Genomic DNA, 16356 nt, shown 5'->3' on the forward strand with positions numbered 1-16356 from the left:
AATTTATTTTTACTGGTGGTAGGACCTCTTGTGAGTCCTCACGGGTAGGTATCACCACTCTGCCTATTTCTGCCGTGAAGCAGTAATGCGTTTCGGATTGAAGAGTGGGGCAGCCGTTGTAACTATACTTGAGACCTTAGAACTTATATCTCAAGGTGGGTGGCGCATTTTCGTTGTAAATGTCTATGGACTCCAGTAACCACTCAACACCAGATGGGCTGAAAGTTCGTCCACCGGTCTAAGCAATAAAACTTTTTAATTAGTTTGCTGTTTCGTTTTAGGCGTGCTAAATCAAGAATCGAAGCCAAAAAGTCTCGTCTCTACCCTCAATTCAGAAATTTTACTATTTTTTATTGCTTTTGCTGAGTGGACGTGGCAATGTTAAATGGTTACTGATGCCCATTGACATCAACAACGTAAATACTGCCGTCTACCTAGAGACATGAGTTCTAAGTCTCAGTTTTACAGTACAACGGCTGCCCCGACGCGACTCTTCAATGCGTTTAACATTACTGCTTCACGGCAGAATAGGTAGTGGTACCTACCTTGCGGGCCCCCAAGACTCCCTACCAACAGTAATTAGACAAGAAGTTTCCAAATTTAAGTTGTAACGAGAGATAAGCCCACATGCAACTGTTTTCAAAATTTCGATATGTCATTTATGGATGACACATGACATTTCACAAGTTCTAATTACGACTCATGACAATTTTATAAAAATTTCAAGTAGATTTGTGTTCTAACCACTGAAGTACTATATAGGTCTTTGGTTCTAACCGGTTCGTTTGTGGCACCAGCAAACCAAACCGTTACATGCTAACCAAAAGATTTAAAATTTTACATACATACATTTTTTACAACATACTTTTCCTTTTTTTTTCCTACCTAAGCTGACAGCCTTGAGAGGCTATTTCAGCGTAACCTTAACTAGTAAGTGAGCTCACGGGGCTCAAATCTGACAACGTTGCTAACACGAACCCTAGCAAGAGCCGTGCTTCGCAGAATTTACCACCGGATCGGAAACGCGACCCACTGAGAGGATCCGGCGAGAAACTCAGTGAATTGTGTCTGTGGGTACTTTTGCGAGACGTCGTCCGTGATCACGTAAACTGTAAAGTATTAGAAATATCAAAAGTAATAAATACAATGATAACATAAAATCCCGAAATTAGCCCTTAAGAGAGGTTTTAATTAAGGCTAAACTAAATATATGAATGTCCTATTCACTAATGAAACAAAAAAACGGCTATGCGTTCATTTCACAAATAGTATTAAGAAGTTTGGCGTTTGGTTATTAATACATTGAATACGCGTAAACTGAAGTGAACCTGATTCATTAGCTACAAAAATAAAATATATAGTTTAAGTCGTTACAAGCAATCTTAGGCACGCAATTTGTGAAAATACAAATACAAATTTAGTGTTCTGTAGTGTTAATAAATAATAGTTTAAAAAAACTAACAAAATACGCTTTTATAGAAAATCCAACTAAAACATACAAACTAAATTTTAATAAATTTGAATTCAAAATAGTGTAAGAAAAAATGATTTTATTATAAAAAGCGTGGGGTGCTTTTCAGGATTTTATCGAAATAACTCTTCTATTCATATCTGTTCATAAAATATTTACTGATACCATGCACCCCACGCTTTTTTTTTATTTTGAATTGTCATCTGTCCTTAATAAGTATACCAAATTTCGAGTTAATCCGACGTTTTGAAGGGGGTCAAAATCATGTTCAAAGATTCCGTTACAAATATAAATACGTCTGAAGCTAATAAAAGCGTATTAAAAATGAAACATTGAAATGAAGTCGTCATGGCCTAAAGGATAAGACGTCCGGAGTATTCGTATATAGCGATGCAACGATGTTCGAATCCCGCAGGCGGGTACCAATTTTTCTAATGAAATGCGTACTTAACAAATGTTCACGATCGACTTCCACGGTGAAGGAATAACATCGTGTAATAAAAACAAAAATAAAAACAGCAAGATTATAATTTGCGTAATTACAGCTGGTAGGGCCTCTAGGGTAGGTACCACCACCCCGCCTATTTCTGCCGTGAAGCAGTAATGCGTTTCGGCTTGCCCCACCCGAGCAGCCGTTGTAACTATACTGAGACTTTATAACTTAGATCTCAAGGTGGGTGGCGCATTTACGTTGTTAATGTCTATGGGCTCCAGTAACTACTAGACCAGGTGGCCTATGAGCTTTGTCTACCCATCTAAGCAGAAAAAAAAAAGATTTTCAAACGTTTCACTCGTCTTAGGGCTCCCGTACGATGACACAAAACAGTTTTGCAACCTTGAAACATTCGATAAACATACGAGATGAAAATCGATACGTGTAAACTTGAAAGTGAAGTTCGCGAACGGAGTTAAACGGCACACACGACGCTGAACTCCGGCTTCACTTTAACCCACATAACAAAGTTCAATGTAAACACAATATGGCAGAAGTTTTGGAAGTTCCGATTCACGGTCGCAGCCCGGCCGACGCCTCCACGCGCCCACGACCCACCCTCGCGAACTTGGAGCCGACGACGCGACGTTTGCCAACTTTTATTAGAGGCTTAACTCGTTTCGCTCTCGTTGATCCGCATGTAATCGTAACCAGCGTTTCTATCCTCCGAGACGGACCTGATGTGTTATTATTGTGATTTATTGATTTTATGGGATTACAAATTAAGGATAGTCAATTTTTGCCTTTATTTTTAAATTCCTTCAACTAATCGCATATCGTAGCGCTCTGTAAAGAGTCTTATTCCAAGTTAATGTACATTTTCAGTAAAAACAAGCAAATAAAAATCAGTCATATTGAGCTATGGATGTCGGATAACAGAAAAAAGATCAGAACCCAACGTTAGAACTGTCATGAATCCAATTCCGACCAACGGTAGGTATATTAGTCTGAATTACTGACCACTACACCAAAGCGATAATAACTCTTCTGTTTCAGAAGAAAAATTCTGAAATTTCCGTTCTTTATTAAACGCGTCCGTCGGCCATGTTATCATCATCATCATCTCAGCCTATAGCTCTCTACTGCTAAGCATAGGCCACTCTAATCGACCTCCAGAGCGGCCGGTCCGTTGCCATCCCTATTCATCGTGACCAGGCGATTTTCACTAGGCCCATTTATCTGGTAGATGGCCGTCTCATACTGCGCTTATCAATTTACGGCCATGCTGTAAACAATATAAATTATGTCCATAGTAAACTTGAGCAACCGTGGAAGACGGAAAACAATATATACTCTGAATCGAACCTCAGACGTCTTCCCTCGTAGAGGGAACCCTCGATACCACTAGGCTACGAGTGTTTGAAAGAGCAATAAGAGCCAATATAACGCCTATTATATTTCTACGTGGATTTAGTTGAGAAATCAAATACTGGTTATAAATTGGTTTAAAAAAGTAATTTATTGTTCACACCATTTACTTCGTTAATGATTTGTATTAACGACATGAAGCTCGTTTAATAATAGGTTGGGGAAAAAGTCTTTTAGCATTATAGTATGTATAAACTTGTAATAAAATCTCTTTGGCTATACTATTTGTATCTGGCTGGTTTTGGTATCATTAAGTTTAAATTTTAAAGAAGATAATTCCATTAGGAAAATGTTTGATTTTTATTTATTTTTCGTACTGTCAAGATGAGTGAATCTAATGAAGAAATTCGATACATTTTAAAATTTTACTACAAAAAAGGTAAAAATGCAACGCAAACCGCGAAAAAAATTTGCGATGCTCATGGACCTACTGCAGTGTCTGTTTTCAATCCGGAAATTTTGATGTCAAAGATGCACGTTGCTCTGGTCGCGCTATTACAGATAAAATGGATGCCATTTTTGAAATAGTGGAGCAAGATCGGCAAATCAGTAGTTATGACGTAGCTGAAGAACTAGGAACTGACCACAAAACAGTTTTGGCGCATTTGAACAAAAATGGGTACACAAAAAAGCTCGATATTTGGGTACCTCACGAGCCCACTGAAAGAAACCTAATGAATCGTGTACTCATTTGTGATTCTTTATTACGACTTAATGAAACCTAACCATTTTTGAAGAACTGATAACTGGTGATGACAAGTGGATCACGTACGACAAGAACGTGCAAAAAAGGTCGTGGTCAAAGGCCGGTCAGGCTTCACAGACTGTGACGAAACCCGGGTTAACTCGCAACAAGGTGATACTGTGTGTGTGGTGGGATTGGAAGGGCATTATTCATTATGAGCTGTTTCCACCAGGCAGGGCCATCGATTCTGAACTCTACTACGAACAACTGATGTGATTAAAGCAAGAAGTTGAGAGAAAGCGGCCGGAATTAATCAACAGAAGGGGTGTGGTTTTTCATCATGATAACGCTAAGCCTCACACATCTTTAGCCACTCAGCAAAAATTAATAGAGCTTGGCTGGGAGGTGTTAATGCATCCGCCGTATGATCCTGGTGTTTTACCTTCAGATTTTCACCTGTTTTGGTCTCTTCAGAATTGTTTAGGCAGTGTCAGGTTAAAATCACGAGAGGACTGGCAAAACCAATTGTCGCGGTATTTTGATCAGAAGCCCCAAAATTTCTATAGCAATGGGATCATGTCCCTACTACCTACAGTATGGCAAAAAGTTATCGAACAAAATGGTACCAACATACTTTAGTTAAATGTAAATAAACTATATTAAAAAATGATGTGAATTTTCTTAAAAAATGCGATGAAACTTTTTCCCCAACCTATTAAAACTCACGTCATAATTAGTTTCCAGGTTCATTTAGCGGTTAATGACAGAACCACTTATTATTGTAACTATTTAAAATTTCTTCGATTCCCGCTCACAGTATGGTCAGATTGTCAATTAAAGATGTTTAAAGCATTTGGGTTCTGAGTTTACTTGTACTGTTGTCCCACAGGAGCCATGCTTGAGACTGAATACCAAACGTTATTACTATGAGACACGGGCTACGGACTTACTGTACTAAAAAACTTGTCTCTAGTTAATTGCATCAATTTAATTTGAGTCACACTTTTATATCACACGCAAGAAATATTTTGATTACAGTACTAAGTCATTTAATATATTAGGTACCTAATTCTATCACAATGACTTTATCATGGAACATAAGACGGATCGGCCTTCGACTGATAATAATAGATTTAAAATAGCGTATACTTTAAAAATATTTAGATTAAATTAACAGTATGAACTTAATTAAGAATTAAGGTTGTTATTAAAGGGTTCTTTATCTTCATCTTTATACTTTGGCTTTCTTTAGCTCTAATTCGAAACATTTCTATGAAATTGGAATCAATTATAATGCCGTTTTGATTTGTCTCAATGAGAAGAACGGTGCCTCATATCGTCTATTCGCATTAAAAGTGTACAATTTCGAAAAATATTCGAAATTGAGTTAATATGCGGATTCATTTGGTATCACCAGTATTTTTCTTATAAATACTGTCAAAAGAGCGTAGTTTAGTTTCAGTTTTTTTGTATACCTGTATTTTGACTACTATAACAAAATTAATACATAATTTTATCTTACTTTAATAGACAGATAATTTAATTGGTAAAAAAAAAAAAAAAAATGTTGCAAAGATGATTATTATTAAAAATATCACATGTTAAACCTTTAAAACACTCTCCTGTAAAATTAGTAAGTTTTGAGATTATACAGTTTTAATGCGACAAGACGATATGTGACTAGCGTATTAAAGATGATTTCGATTCGCTTTACAAATAAATAATTGGCTCGGATCTTGAACACCTGTACAATGCTCCAGAAAGCACACACCTTGTCTCTTATCAAATGACACCATTTGATATGCGCCATCACCTTATCTGTCATGTCGAAATTCTTCCACGAATCACGTATCCTAGTCATGCTCGGAATAACTCGATACGATCCGTTAAAATTTCTATTTTATTTAAAACTAGCGACCCGCCCTCGCTTCGCTTCGGAAACTGTAATTTATTATTGATTTCTCCACTATTTAATGGATGTTATTATACATATAAACCTTCCTCTTCAATCACTCTATCTATTAAAAAAAACCGCATCAAAATCCGTTGCGTAGTTTTAAAGATTTAAGCATACATAGGGATATAGGGACAGAGAAAGCGACTTTGTTTTATAATAAGTAGTGATATAATATCTAATAACTACGAGTATTTCATTAAAGTCATTTAAATAAAGCATTTGCTAAGTTAATATTAGTTATTGTACTTTAGTGAGGGTTACGGTTTAATCTCGCGTTTTTTACTATCATTATATCATTTCCGAGGCTTCGTATACTTTACGGCTTGATCAGGTCTTCCGTGACTACGAAAATTAGGTTTAATAATATCTACGACTCGGGAAGACCGGTGAATATACTATATTAAGACTGATTGATGTCAGAATCTTTTTTTTGTGTGTCTCGTTTTTCGCTCCCGCTGCCAATGCACGTTAATGTTTTACCCAAATTCAAATCCAACGTTTGCACCATTTGAATTTAGCGATACAAAAAAATAATTACATACGCATTTCGATTTCTTATCTCGGTTACAACCGTCAACGATAAACGACCCTAAGTCAAAATTACGAAAGTCGAAAATTAGGTTCGGTTCGTGACGATGCGTTTGACGATGCGTTTTGCTCTAACAGCTACGAGAAAATAGTGGAATTATCTGAAACCGAGATAATTATAATGTAATAAAGGTGTATCTCGACAGTAAACAAAACGGCTAGTCGTCGTGCTGGAGCCATCGTCAGCAGATAGCGACGCGCGACGCTCCGCCGTACCAGAGCCTCACATCACCGCTCGATACGACCTCGTCATCGGTTATCCCTTATCACCGATACCTTGCCGATTGGTGGAGTGAAGTGTTTGCGCGCCTGATATGACTGGCGGGGGCCAATCGATTCCCTGTTCCGTTAAATCTTATCACGATCATGGTGGAAGTTTGTGCCTCGTGTCGGTTCTCTGATATCGTATCTAAAGATATCGACGAAAGTATAAATATGAGCCCATCGATCGATCGGGTCTCTATCGAAGTGTGAACAGTGATTACGATTGACTGTGGGACTAAGGAAAGCGTACAATTAGTGACAAATTGGAACTTCATCGCTGGCCAGCCAACGTCATCAGGGTAACTTTATCGGACCCCTTTATTCATTAGTGGCGTTAGATTCAAAGTCTATTTTCTAATCGGCAGTACTATGTACTTTAAACTTGTAGTTTCGAGATCGTTCTACGTGGCAGAAGCAATTTCAGTTTTAGAGATAGCAGTACGTATCTAAATACCCAATTGCCACGAAGTCACTTAGCGCGTCAACATCACGAGTGTTCACGGAGAGTACAATTTAATTAGTGCCACAATTAATAATACAAAACGATTACGTAATAACATACGGTGGTCCAATGGCACATGTGTTTCCCGTATCGTGTGATGCATGTGACATGCCATTCTAATACGCGTCGTGACAATTATTTGACTGCTAAAATGTACATTCGTTTTAGAGCTATGTACGACCATTGACGTTTAGGGATAATGTAATCGCTTTTCTTATCATTGCCAGTTAGCCGCACCTATTTGAGCTGTGATAGCGCCATAGTCAGAAACCGACTCCGCGTTGGGCGCATTTTCTCCATTAGCAAATGGGAAAAAGCAATTATTAACTTGCTTGCTTTAAATTAACGTTTTATTAATTTTACAGCGTTCGATATTCGTCTCGGCTGCAGAATGGCTTCATGTCTGAGTTGGACAGGGGATCTTGACAGTTTCATGGTTCGCTGCCAGATCTATCTTTCCAGCTCACGCGTGGAGTCGCGTCACAACGCTTCGGCGGTCGCGGGAAAATCTTCAGTTGGAGCAGTACGGCGTGATACAAAAGCGTGACAGATTAAGTGGAGGTGTGATCTCTTCACTTTTTATGTTTAAAGTGAGATTCAACTCCTCCAACTTAACCCTGGATCGCATTTTCTTCATTCAATTCGGCTTCCTCACACGACCGAAGACATCGGCTGCCTGAACAAACAAGGAATAAGCTAATACGTGAAGACGTGAACATCGAAGATTGTAGAGGATATTTTTTTACTACTAAATTTGTTTGTCTCTTCAAGTGCAGGGAAATGAAAATTGAATAATTTCAATGGATACGGTGGTATTAGATTTCCATAAAAATATGTTTGATTTCTCACACAATTGAATCCGCGTGACATGCTTCTGTTTTACTTTAAAACACAAACTTTTACATGTTATAATTTATTGTTATTTTAGCATTAAAAATCTTTTCTCAAGTCTTGTTTTATAATATATACGTAAATGATAATGAAGTATGATTTTATCACAAAATTCAGTATTTTGCAAATGTAAATTTATTTACTGAAATGATGTACAGCACCGTGCTTAGTAATTATAAATTATCACCTAATTCATAAAAATTATATCATAATTATATTGTGTATATAATTGTATGTAAATCAATAAATCAAAGCACACATTTTCAAAACATGATGTACATATAAGATGCCATTAGTTTATATAATATTTATTTTGAATAAAGTATTCATTTGAAGTTCATTCACCTCAGTAAACCATTGATTAATCATTGAAGTTAAGCATTACGTAATGGGCTTCACAAGTCAGTTCAAGTTAATCCTTCGTGGCTGAGACCGTGCTCGCCGACCCATTCTAGTGAAGGGAAGTAAGTGCCTCCGAAGAAGTAACAATCCCTTAAAAAAAAAACAAGTTATTGCCCATCCCTTAATCATAATATTTATTTCCTCACATTATTTTCTAACTTAACTTTCCCACCGATTATTAGTCGAAATCTACGGTCCTACTAGAACTGGGTTAAGTTAGTAAGTCGATTGATCGTTTCTTTTTAAATCAAATCAAATTGCAAGATGACTCTATAGATCGACCTGCCGTCATGATGTACTTTCCTCACTTAGTAACATAAAAGCAATTAAAAGCAATAAGAAAAGAAAGAATATTTAATTTAAAGCAATATCAAAATCATTACTATAGTACATATCTTCATAACTTAAAATATGTATATTCATTTAAGTCTTATAAGTCATATCATTTAAGTATTTCACACAAACTTGGTCGAAACGAGTTTAAATTGGCGCCACTGTTACGAACAACTGGGGTATTGTGAACGACCCAAAAACGTAGAACCAACATGAAGTTAGCACCAAATCTTTAGAAAAAATCACAACACAGAAAACAAAAAATGGGCAAAAAAATGTTGGTAACACCGGTGCGCTAAAAAAGCTTGCAAACTTCACGCACCTAACCTGCGCTGGACATCGACTCGTCCGTATATCTAAACTCTGGGAAAATGTATATTGATTTTTCAAAGAAAAGTCTACCGATGTAACAAAACACTAGTCGCGAAGTGTTTATACGCGAAGTGAAGTGCCGCAGTGGAAGTGCAGCGTCGTCAAGATGGTGCAACAAAGCTTATCGGCGCGCCCCGAGTGAGGTCGGAGAGAGTGTCGCGTCGCTCGGCCGACGGCCCGCAGCCCAGCGGCCGGGGCCTGGCGCGCCATGGACGCCGGCGCCGACCCGCTGCGAGCCGCCAGGCCGTGAGTATCTCGCTGCCCGCGGCCCACGCTGTCGATTATTTCGGTCCCCGCGAACCCGATCGAGGTTGCGAAACGTCCACCGCGCTCGTCCCTCAATCGTCGAGCGGACGTTCTCCCGCTCCCGCGGCCTCCGCGCTGCGCCATTTCGAAACGTCGCCTCGTCCGCGAGCGCGAGGCGAGGACACCCCGATAGTGATCGGGCGAGCGCGGCGCTCGAGCGTGACCGCCTCCCCGGTCTATCCGCGTGAATGACTCCGTCGCCCGGGATCATAAATCAAGCTCGTGTTTACAGTTTTTGCGGGGCTCTAAACTCGTCAAGCCGCCTCAGAGACAAAGGGGAGCGCGCGAGGCGCTGGTCGGGCTCGCGCGGATCGTGGCGCTCGCCAGTGAGTTATGGCTAAGTGCATTCGAGCCGTGCACCGCGCGCCACACGTACCTAATGTACGCGCTTATGTATAGCTATATACGCGACGAAGGCTGCGAATACGTTCCGATTCAAACAAAGCATTTTTGCCCACAAATTCATACTAGTAGCCTCGCACGGACTACGTTCGTGTCCTTTGTGAAACAACGCACGGTCGTGTCTCGGGGGTGATGTCATGTGCTCCGCCTCGGATTGGGAACATCTGTGCTTGTCAATTGTTCATATGGGTCTGCATTTTTAGGTTAGGTCGCGAGCTAAGCCCTACTCCAGTTAGTGAAACACCTCGGGACTCCAATATCGTGTTCGGAAGCACCTGAAAACGTTGTGGTGTTTGTTTTGAGTGTGTAGTGTTTATATCAGTGTCACAGTGAGCATGAATAGTGAGTGTGCTATTTGTGCACTCTGCGTGCGTATCGTATCGCCTGAGCTATTAAATCCAGTCATTTCAAGTTAATAGCTCCTTAATTAATTTCAAGTATAGTGCACTGTGTTATTGAGGACTGGAGGTGAACAGTGTGACGAGCAGTAAATGCAAGCAGCAGTCAGCGTCAATGATCAGGTGATCTTTATGCGCACACACCTACACAGGTCATTTACCTGTGTGGCAATAGTTGGCAAAGTAATAACACTGATAAATACTAAAGAAGTGCCTGTTTTACTTGCATCTAGCAGCCAGCCTTCGCACTCAAGTTAGGCTATTAATTCTTTGTTCATTTCCAATCTCCTTGCATTGGATTTACAATACAGTGCATGGTGTTATGAAATTAGAAGGTTGTGTTAAAATTATACTTGAAAAACAGCATTTAAACAAAGTTCTAAATCCAGATTAAATAATGGTCCTTAATAACATCAAAATGATTACAATTTTTTTTAATACTTTTAGTTTGACACAACACTGGGAAATTTAAAATAAGAAACAAAACACAATGTTGCTAGTAATAAAATCTGCAAAACTGTTTGTCAAACTGTGCAGATTGCCAATTTTAATAATTTACACACAGAAAAGTTATTAATTGTAGTTTCTTTCTACATATAACTTTTCTATAATTAAATAATATAACATTAAGATACCACTAAATATTGAGCAGATAAATTATAATTCTGATCATCTATGCACTCATAACTAGTAATCATTGATGATGACCATCTTTCAAATAAGCTAAATGCTTTAGAATAAGCTAATTTATTTCTATGATTTAAATCATTAGAATGTAATACATGCGTATCATGAATTCTTTTTCAAGTACATAAACACCTAGAGTTAACTATTAAATCTCATTTAACACTAAAGATTCTAATAAAATGGACAAATTACACATCCAACAGGATAATCATGTGGCCTTACATATTTCCTGTTCATATTATTTATATTTATGATTCTGGGATGAGTGTAATCCATAAATTACTTTGATATAATTCTTCACTATTTCTGTATTAGTACATTTTTACTAATTCCGAATGATCATTAAATTTTTAAAATATCCGTCAAAACATTACTTATCTGCTGCAATAAAAACCAGTACCTTGTTTTTATCTTGTTCTACAAAAAATATCTGAAATCTTTTACTACTGAAAAAACTTTAAGAACAACTCAGACACAAGTTAGTCATGGATTTAATTACTTAGTGTTAACATTCAAAGATCTGAGATAAACCTGAAATTTTTTATTTTAAAATTATTCAGTTCTGGAATCCTAAATTTTATTCTAAAGATAACATTTTTGTAGTAATTAAGAATACTTTTTTGCCATGGTTGATTGTTGATAGCCCTAATCTTACAGATTGTTTGGAACTTCTGGCTGTGAGAAGGTCTTGGGTTCTATCTTTGGTAATGTATATATACCATGTTCAGTGTTCTAAGAAATAGCTTGAGCCAATCTCGTCGCACCTTTTACTATCATATCACTTGCCACTAGAGTTAAGTAAGTTGGACTGTAAGCCATGGTAGGTGTGTTGCAAAAATAATACTGCCATCTATAATCCTGCTTTAAAATAATCTCATCTGCCCCTTGACTATTCTTACATTTCCAATACACATAAAATGTGGTAGACACTCAAGATTGCATGGGATGTAAACTAAATGAAAGGTTAAGATAACCATAGTTTTACCTCGAGAAATATACATGATGGAGTACTATATTATTTTAAAAAGTCACATTAGGTTACTGTATAGCTTGTATAAGAATAACGTAAAATCTTTTTGGTATTTAAAATTTGTTAATAAACAATGCTCTAGCAATGTTTTGTATAAAAAGGTTATCAAGCCAACTAATTAATAACATATTGTCACATGATCTGTAAAAGTGTAAGTAGGATCCATTAAAATTTCTATTAGGTTTATCTCAAATTTGGCTGTAATGATGAACATACCGATTGTGTACAGTGAAGAGGATCACTGATACATCGAAATGGTATTATTAATAATATTGCTTTGCTAGTCTGCACTGGCATCTTCCCTTCTGAGCATCAAGATAAATACAACATGTGGTTAATGAATAAATTCATTAAGTGCTATATTTCATCTATCTCTTCCTTTGCCTTAATATTTTTCTAGTACATTTTTAGCCTGTGTAAATCAACAGTACTAATTTAATTAATTTAAACACTCTAAAGAGAAGTTAAAAACAGCATATATTTGATGGGCTATCAGATCTGTGCCTAAGGTGTTATTCGTAGTGAGGATTTGTATTGTATTAATAAAATGCTAAGACAAAATTTAGATATTATTTTATAAAATAAAAATAATATTAAAAGTTTAATTTTTTGTATGAGCTTTATACTACTATCTTCGATTAGTGCTTATACTATAACCAGATGAGGGGAAAAGACTGGCTTGCAGAGGCCTTTATCCAATAACAATCTCTTTGTTTAGCAGGATCTTTCATACACTTAAAATATTTGCTCTTTTTATGCATTGATGAAGTGGGCTAAGTAATTTTGAGGTTAGCTGATTTGGATGTTATGACAAGCGAGATTTGTATCTAGTGCAAGTCTTAGCAGAAATTTCTACCAAATAGCTAACTGGTAAACCTTAGCATTGGTTATGAACCCTCTGGTTCTGGTTTGTAATATGACGTTTTATGAGCGTTAAATGATTTCAATGTTGGAATGGCTGGAGCTCCACCATAGTTGAATACCAAAGGTCCAAATTGGCTTAATAGCCACTCTGTACACAAGTCATTTATTTTGTATTGACAGGTTTGACTTCCTTCCCAGTGACCAGTGTAGTAAGCTTCCAAAGCTGGCATTTATTTCATCTCAATTTTATGTGGTTTTTACATGTCAGTCACTGATCCAGATGCAGTCTAAGGTATTTAACTGAGTCCACATCCTCATGTGAGAGGTTCTGTGCCTAATGTTATTGTGGGTAAATTTTCCTACCCTCCTTAAGGGAGAGAGTGAAATGCTGATTTCAGCCGTGCGAGTACTTTTCGCAGACTTAGATATTACTGGCAACAAGTCCTTTAAGACTCGCAGCGTAGTTAAATGGTAGCCAGAAGCCTGATTTATTTTTTAAATTGGCGATCACTAATCTTACTTATGTAGGTGTTGTAGGTTTGATTGGAGTCTCCTCGAATAAGTCTTGGGCAAGTACTTAGTCAATTGAGATTTCGTCGCATCCGATGTCCGCATCATTGGGAAAAAAATGTTTTTTCGAGATGAATCACGAATGTCTCTGCTTTGGCCTTCCTAGTTCGAGCCCGGTCATTGTCTTTTGTTTTTTATAGAAGGTTTTTAGGTGTATGTTAAGTTAACATTTGATAAATATTGACACATTGCATTTTCTTGGAAAAAAATATTTTAAACTAAGTCTAAATTAAATGGCAAATCTTTGTCTCTAGTACGAGTAATAATAACATCAGAATCTGTCGTATTATGAGTAAACGGTGTCAATTGTGCCAGCTATTGTGTAGGGAGTATCGGCCCACAACTATTTACAGAGTAGATTTTTGTTTTCCTCTAACATTAATTTCTACAACTAATATTATTATGACTGTTTGAAATATTATATTAAACTAGCGGCCCGCTCCGGCTCCGCTCGGGTCTTTAACAAAAATTTCAACGATATTTGACATTGTTTAATTTTTTTAAACAAAAGAACACTTATTGCGGCATAACTATAATAGTTAGACATATGCTGTCGCGACACTTTTTGTAAATAATAATGGGTTCTACAAAGTCATAGTAAATTATTTTATTCTATCATCAATCGTTTTCGCACGGCACGCGATGTAAATAATATTTTAGGTAGTTTTTTTACACCTTGGGTTACATTATTGGAGTTTTAGTAAGGAAGCCTAATTTTTTTTCAAAAAAGATTATTGCTTATGTCACTCGGAAATAGCGTAGCTTCCAAACAGTGAAAAAATTTTTCAAATCGGTTCAGTAGTTTCGGAGCCTATTCAATACTAACAAACAAACAAATCTTTCCTCTTTATAATATTAGTATAGATTAGCTTTGTAATTGCATAGAAGGGTGGACGTGCTCACGGTAGACACATTGGGCCGACACTTTGGCACTTAAATGCCATGCTTTGTGTGGAAAACGTCCAGCTTGACACAGTACGGCGGTGCCACCCTTCAAGCTAAAACGCACCCGCAATCCGTGCGGGCTTACTACGTGCGGGGAGCACCACTGATTAGGCGAAATATAATTTTTCCGTTTTTTTTTACGAAACCATATTATTTCGTCGTCATGGAAGGAATGTGCACGTGCTAAATACGTATCTCAATAGAAATTTGTATAGTTGAAAGCGAAATTTGAACACCAGTCGCATCAATCGATATACATACATTGGGCGTCCTTATTTATCCTTTAAATTTCAACGATATTGTTGTAAATAAAACTGTAACTTGTATTTAGAGTACTATAAAGTGCCTAGTCTATATAAATATTATAATTGCGAATTACTTCGTCACGCTTTCACGTCTTAACTAGCCAAAAGCGGTCATAATAATAATTATAAAATTTTGCGCAAACGATTTCAGAAGTACAGAAAAATGTATTATTTCTGAGATTTGTATAGGATGTGTGTGTGTGTGTGTGTGTGTGTGTGTGATTGTACTTTATTTTTTTAAACATTTACGCGACCAAAATCTTCTTAGATAAATGTTTCAGCCTAATTTCAGACTACTCTCTTTTATCTTTTTTATTGCTCTAAAGGATCACGAGACCATAACAAACTTTGCACGAAAGTGTTTACAGGAGTCGATAGACATCATCAAACGAATTTCGTATAACGGTTGACCCACCCTTCAAACTGGAACGCGTGATAGCTTCGCGGCAGCTTCAGACTGAATGGTCGTACCTGTTTGTACGGACTTACAATGCCATAAGTTAAACTAGAAAATGTTGTACGGGTTTTATGTAATTTTTGATGTAACAATTAAATAGTATACTTCGCTATAGAACTGAAATCAATATTTTTTTTCCTACCTATGCTGATAGCCTTGAGAGGCTATTTCAGCTTCACCCTAACGTGTAGGTGAGCTCACGGGGCTCAAATCGGAGTGTTGCTAACACTGGCCCAAGCAAGAGCTGTGCTTCGCAGAAAACGCGACCCACTGAGAAGATCCGGCGAGAAACTCAGTGGGCTGTGTCTATGGGTAATCATCAAAGAGTGTTCAACATCGTTTCAGAATTTAGCTCAGTTGACGACTTACAAAGAACTTCTATAAGAACCTATTGCTACATTAGTCTAGCGATTAGATACCCTAGCTACAGCGCCACGGACACACCGGATTTGTACTTTTATGTGTGGCAACGAAACCCAAAATATCCTGGTAGACAATATTAACCAAAAACTTTGAAACGAACCTTTGAGAAATAACCAACAAACAAAACATTAAATGCCGCATAGCTTTCTATAATTGCCAAAATGCCCATTATGTTGAATCCGGTGCGGTCCGTCCGCCCGAAACGTGAACGATATCGTAAATGGTTGCCCGTAAACCCAGCGATATACTAGTCCGTTATGTTAAAAACAATCGAAAAACCCACTATCGATACGGAATTCCCGCCTCTATTTTCAGTCCATGATTATCTCGTTTCTCGGGTCGACAATCGAGATCTTTTTCGACTGAACTTACTCGCCTATGTGCCCTTGTGACTTCTACTCAACTCGTTTGCGAGAGATAATCGTCGAGAACCATCGAAATGTTTTCGAATTGTAAAGAATCGAACTTAAAGTCTCCGACTCGTCCATCACCAGTGCGACCTCGTCCTAAGTGTGTTAGATATACATGCACATCTGTACCGTCAACCTGTGCACACATTGAAGTGACGTCAAAACTGAAATAAATAGGTGCCTGTTTCAACGGTAGCCTTAACCATAAGCTGAATTAAATATCTGCTTTTAAC

At 37.5% G+C, this 16356-nt stretch overlaps 1 protein-coding gene, 2 long non-coding RNA genes and 2 other non-coding genes across 13 annotated transcripts in view; 4 read left to right on the forward strand and 1 right to left on the reverse strand.

Annotated features, from left to right (window-relative positions):
* The first annotated feature begins 1678 nt into the window (after window positions 1-1678).
* Window positions 1679-8573, forward strand: LOC119630702 (uncharacterized). Its single transcript, XR_005246397.2, has 2 exons — window positions 1679-7125; window positions 7694-8573. It is a non-coding gene; the product is annotated as an uncharacterized LOC119630702 (long non-coding RNA).
* LOC119630703 (uncharacterized) lies at window positions 7661-9536 on the reverse strand. Of its 2 annotated transcripts, XR_005246398.2 has the most exons (3): window positions 9277-9536; window positions 8565-8711; window positions 7661-8004 (listed from the first exon to the last, which is right to left on the reverse strand). It is a non-coding gene; the product is annotated as an uncharacterized LOC119630703 (long non-coding RNA). The 2 variants fall into 2 exon arrangements; XR_009976891.1 differs by lacking the exon at window positions 8565-8711 and having other exon boundaries at window positions 9277-9500.
* Window positions 7724-7802, forward strand: Mir750 (microRNA mir-750). The gene has a single exon (NR_107337.1). It is a non-coding gene; the product is annotated as a microRNA mir-750 (primary transcript).
* Window positions 7872-7953, forward strand: Mir1175 (microRNA mir-1175). The gene has a single exon (NR_107315.1). It is a non-coding gene; the product is annotated as a microRNA mir-1175 (primary transcript).
* LOC101735453 (trithorax group protein osa) overlaps window positions 9204-16356 on the forward strand; it is a 79275-nt gene continuing 72122 nt past the window's right edge. For 5 of the 8 annotated variants that reach the window (XM_038021038.2, XM_038021039.2, XM_038021042.2 and 2 more), the window contains exon 1: window positions 9433-9572. In XM_038021038.2, the coding sequence (XP_037876966.1) occupies window positions 9535-9572 (38 nt within the window). In that variant the 5' untranslated portion in view covers window positions 9433-9534. Of the gene's footprint in view, window positions 9573-9763; window positions 10556-16356 lie in introns of those variants that run through there. The other 3 variants (XM_038021037.2, XM_062676554.1, XM_062676553.1) reach the window with 3 other exon arrangements.

Source organism: Bombyx mori, chromosome 27 (genome assembly GCF_030269925.1).
Source record: "Bombyx mori chromosome 27, ASM3026992v2".
Taxonomy (NCBI): domain Eukaryota; kingdom Metazoa; phylum Arthropoda; class Insecta; order Lepidoptera; family Bombycidae; genus Bombyx; species Bombyx mori.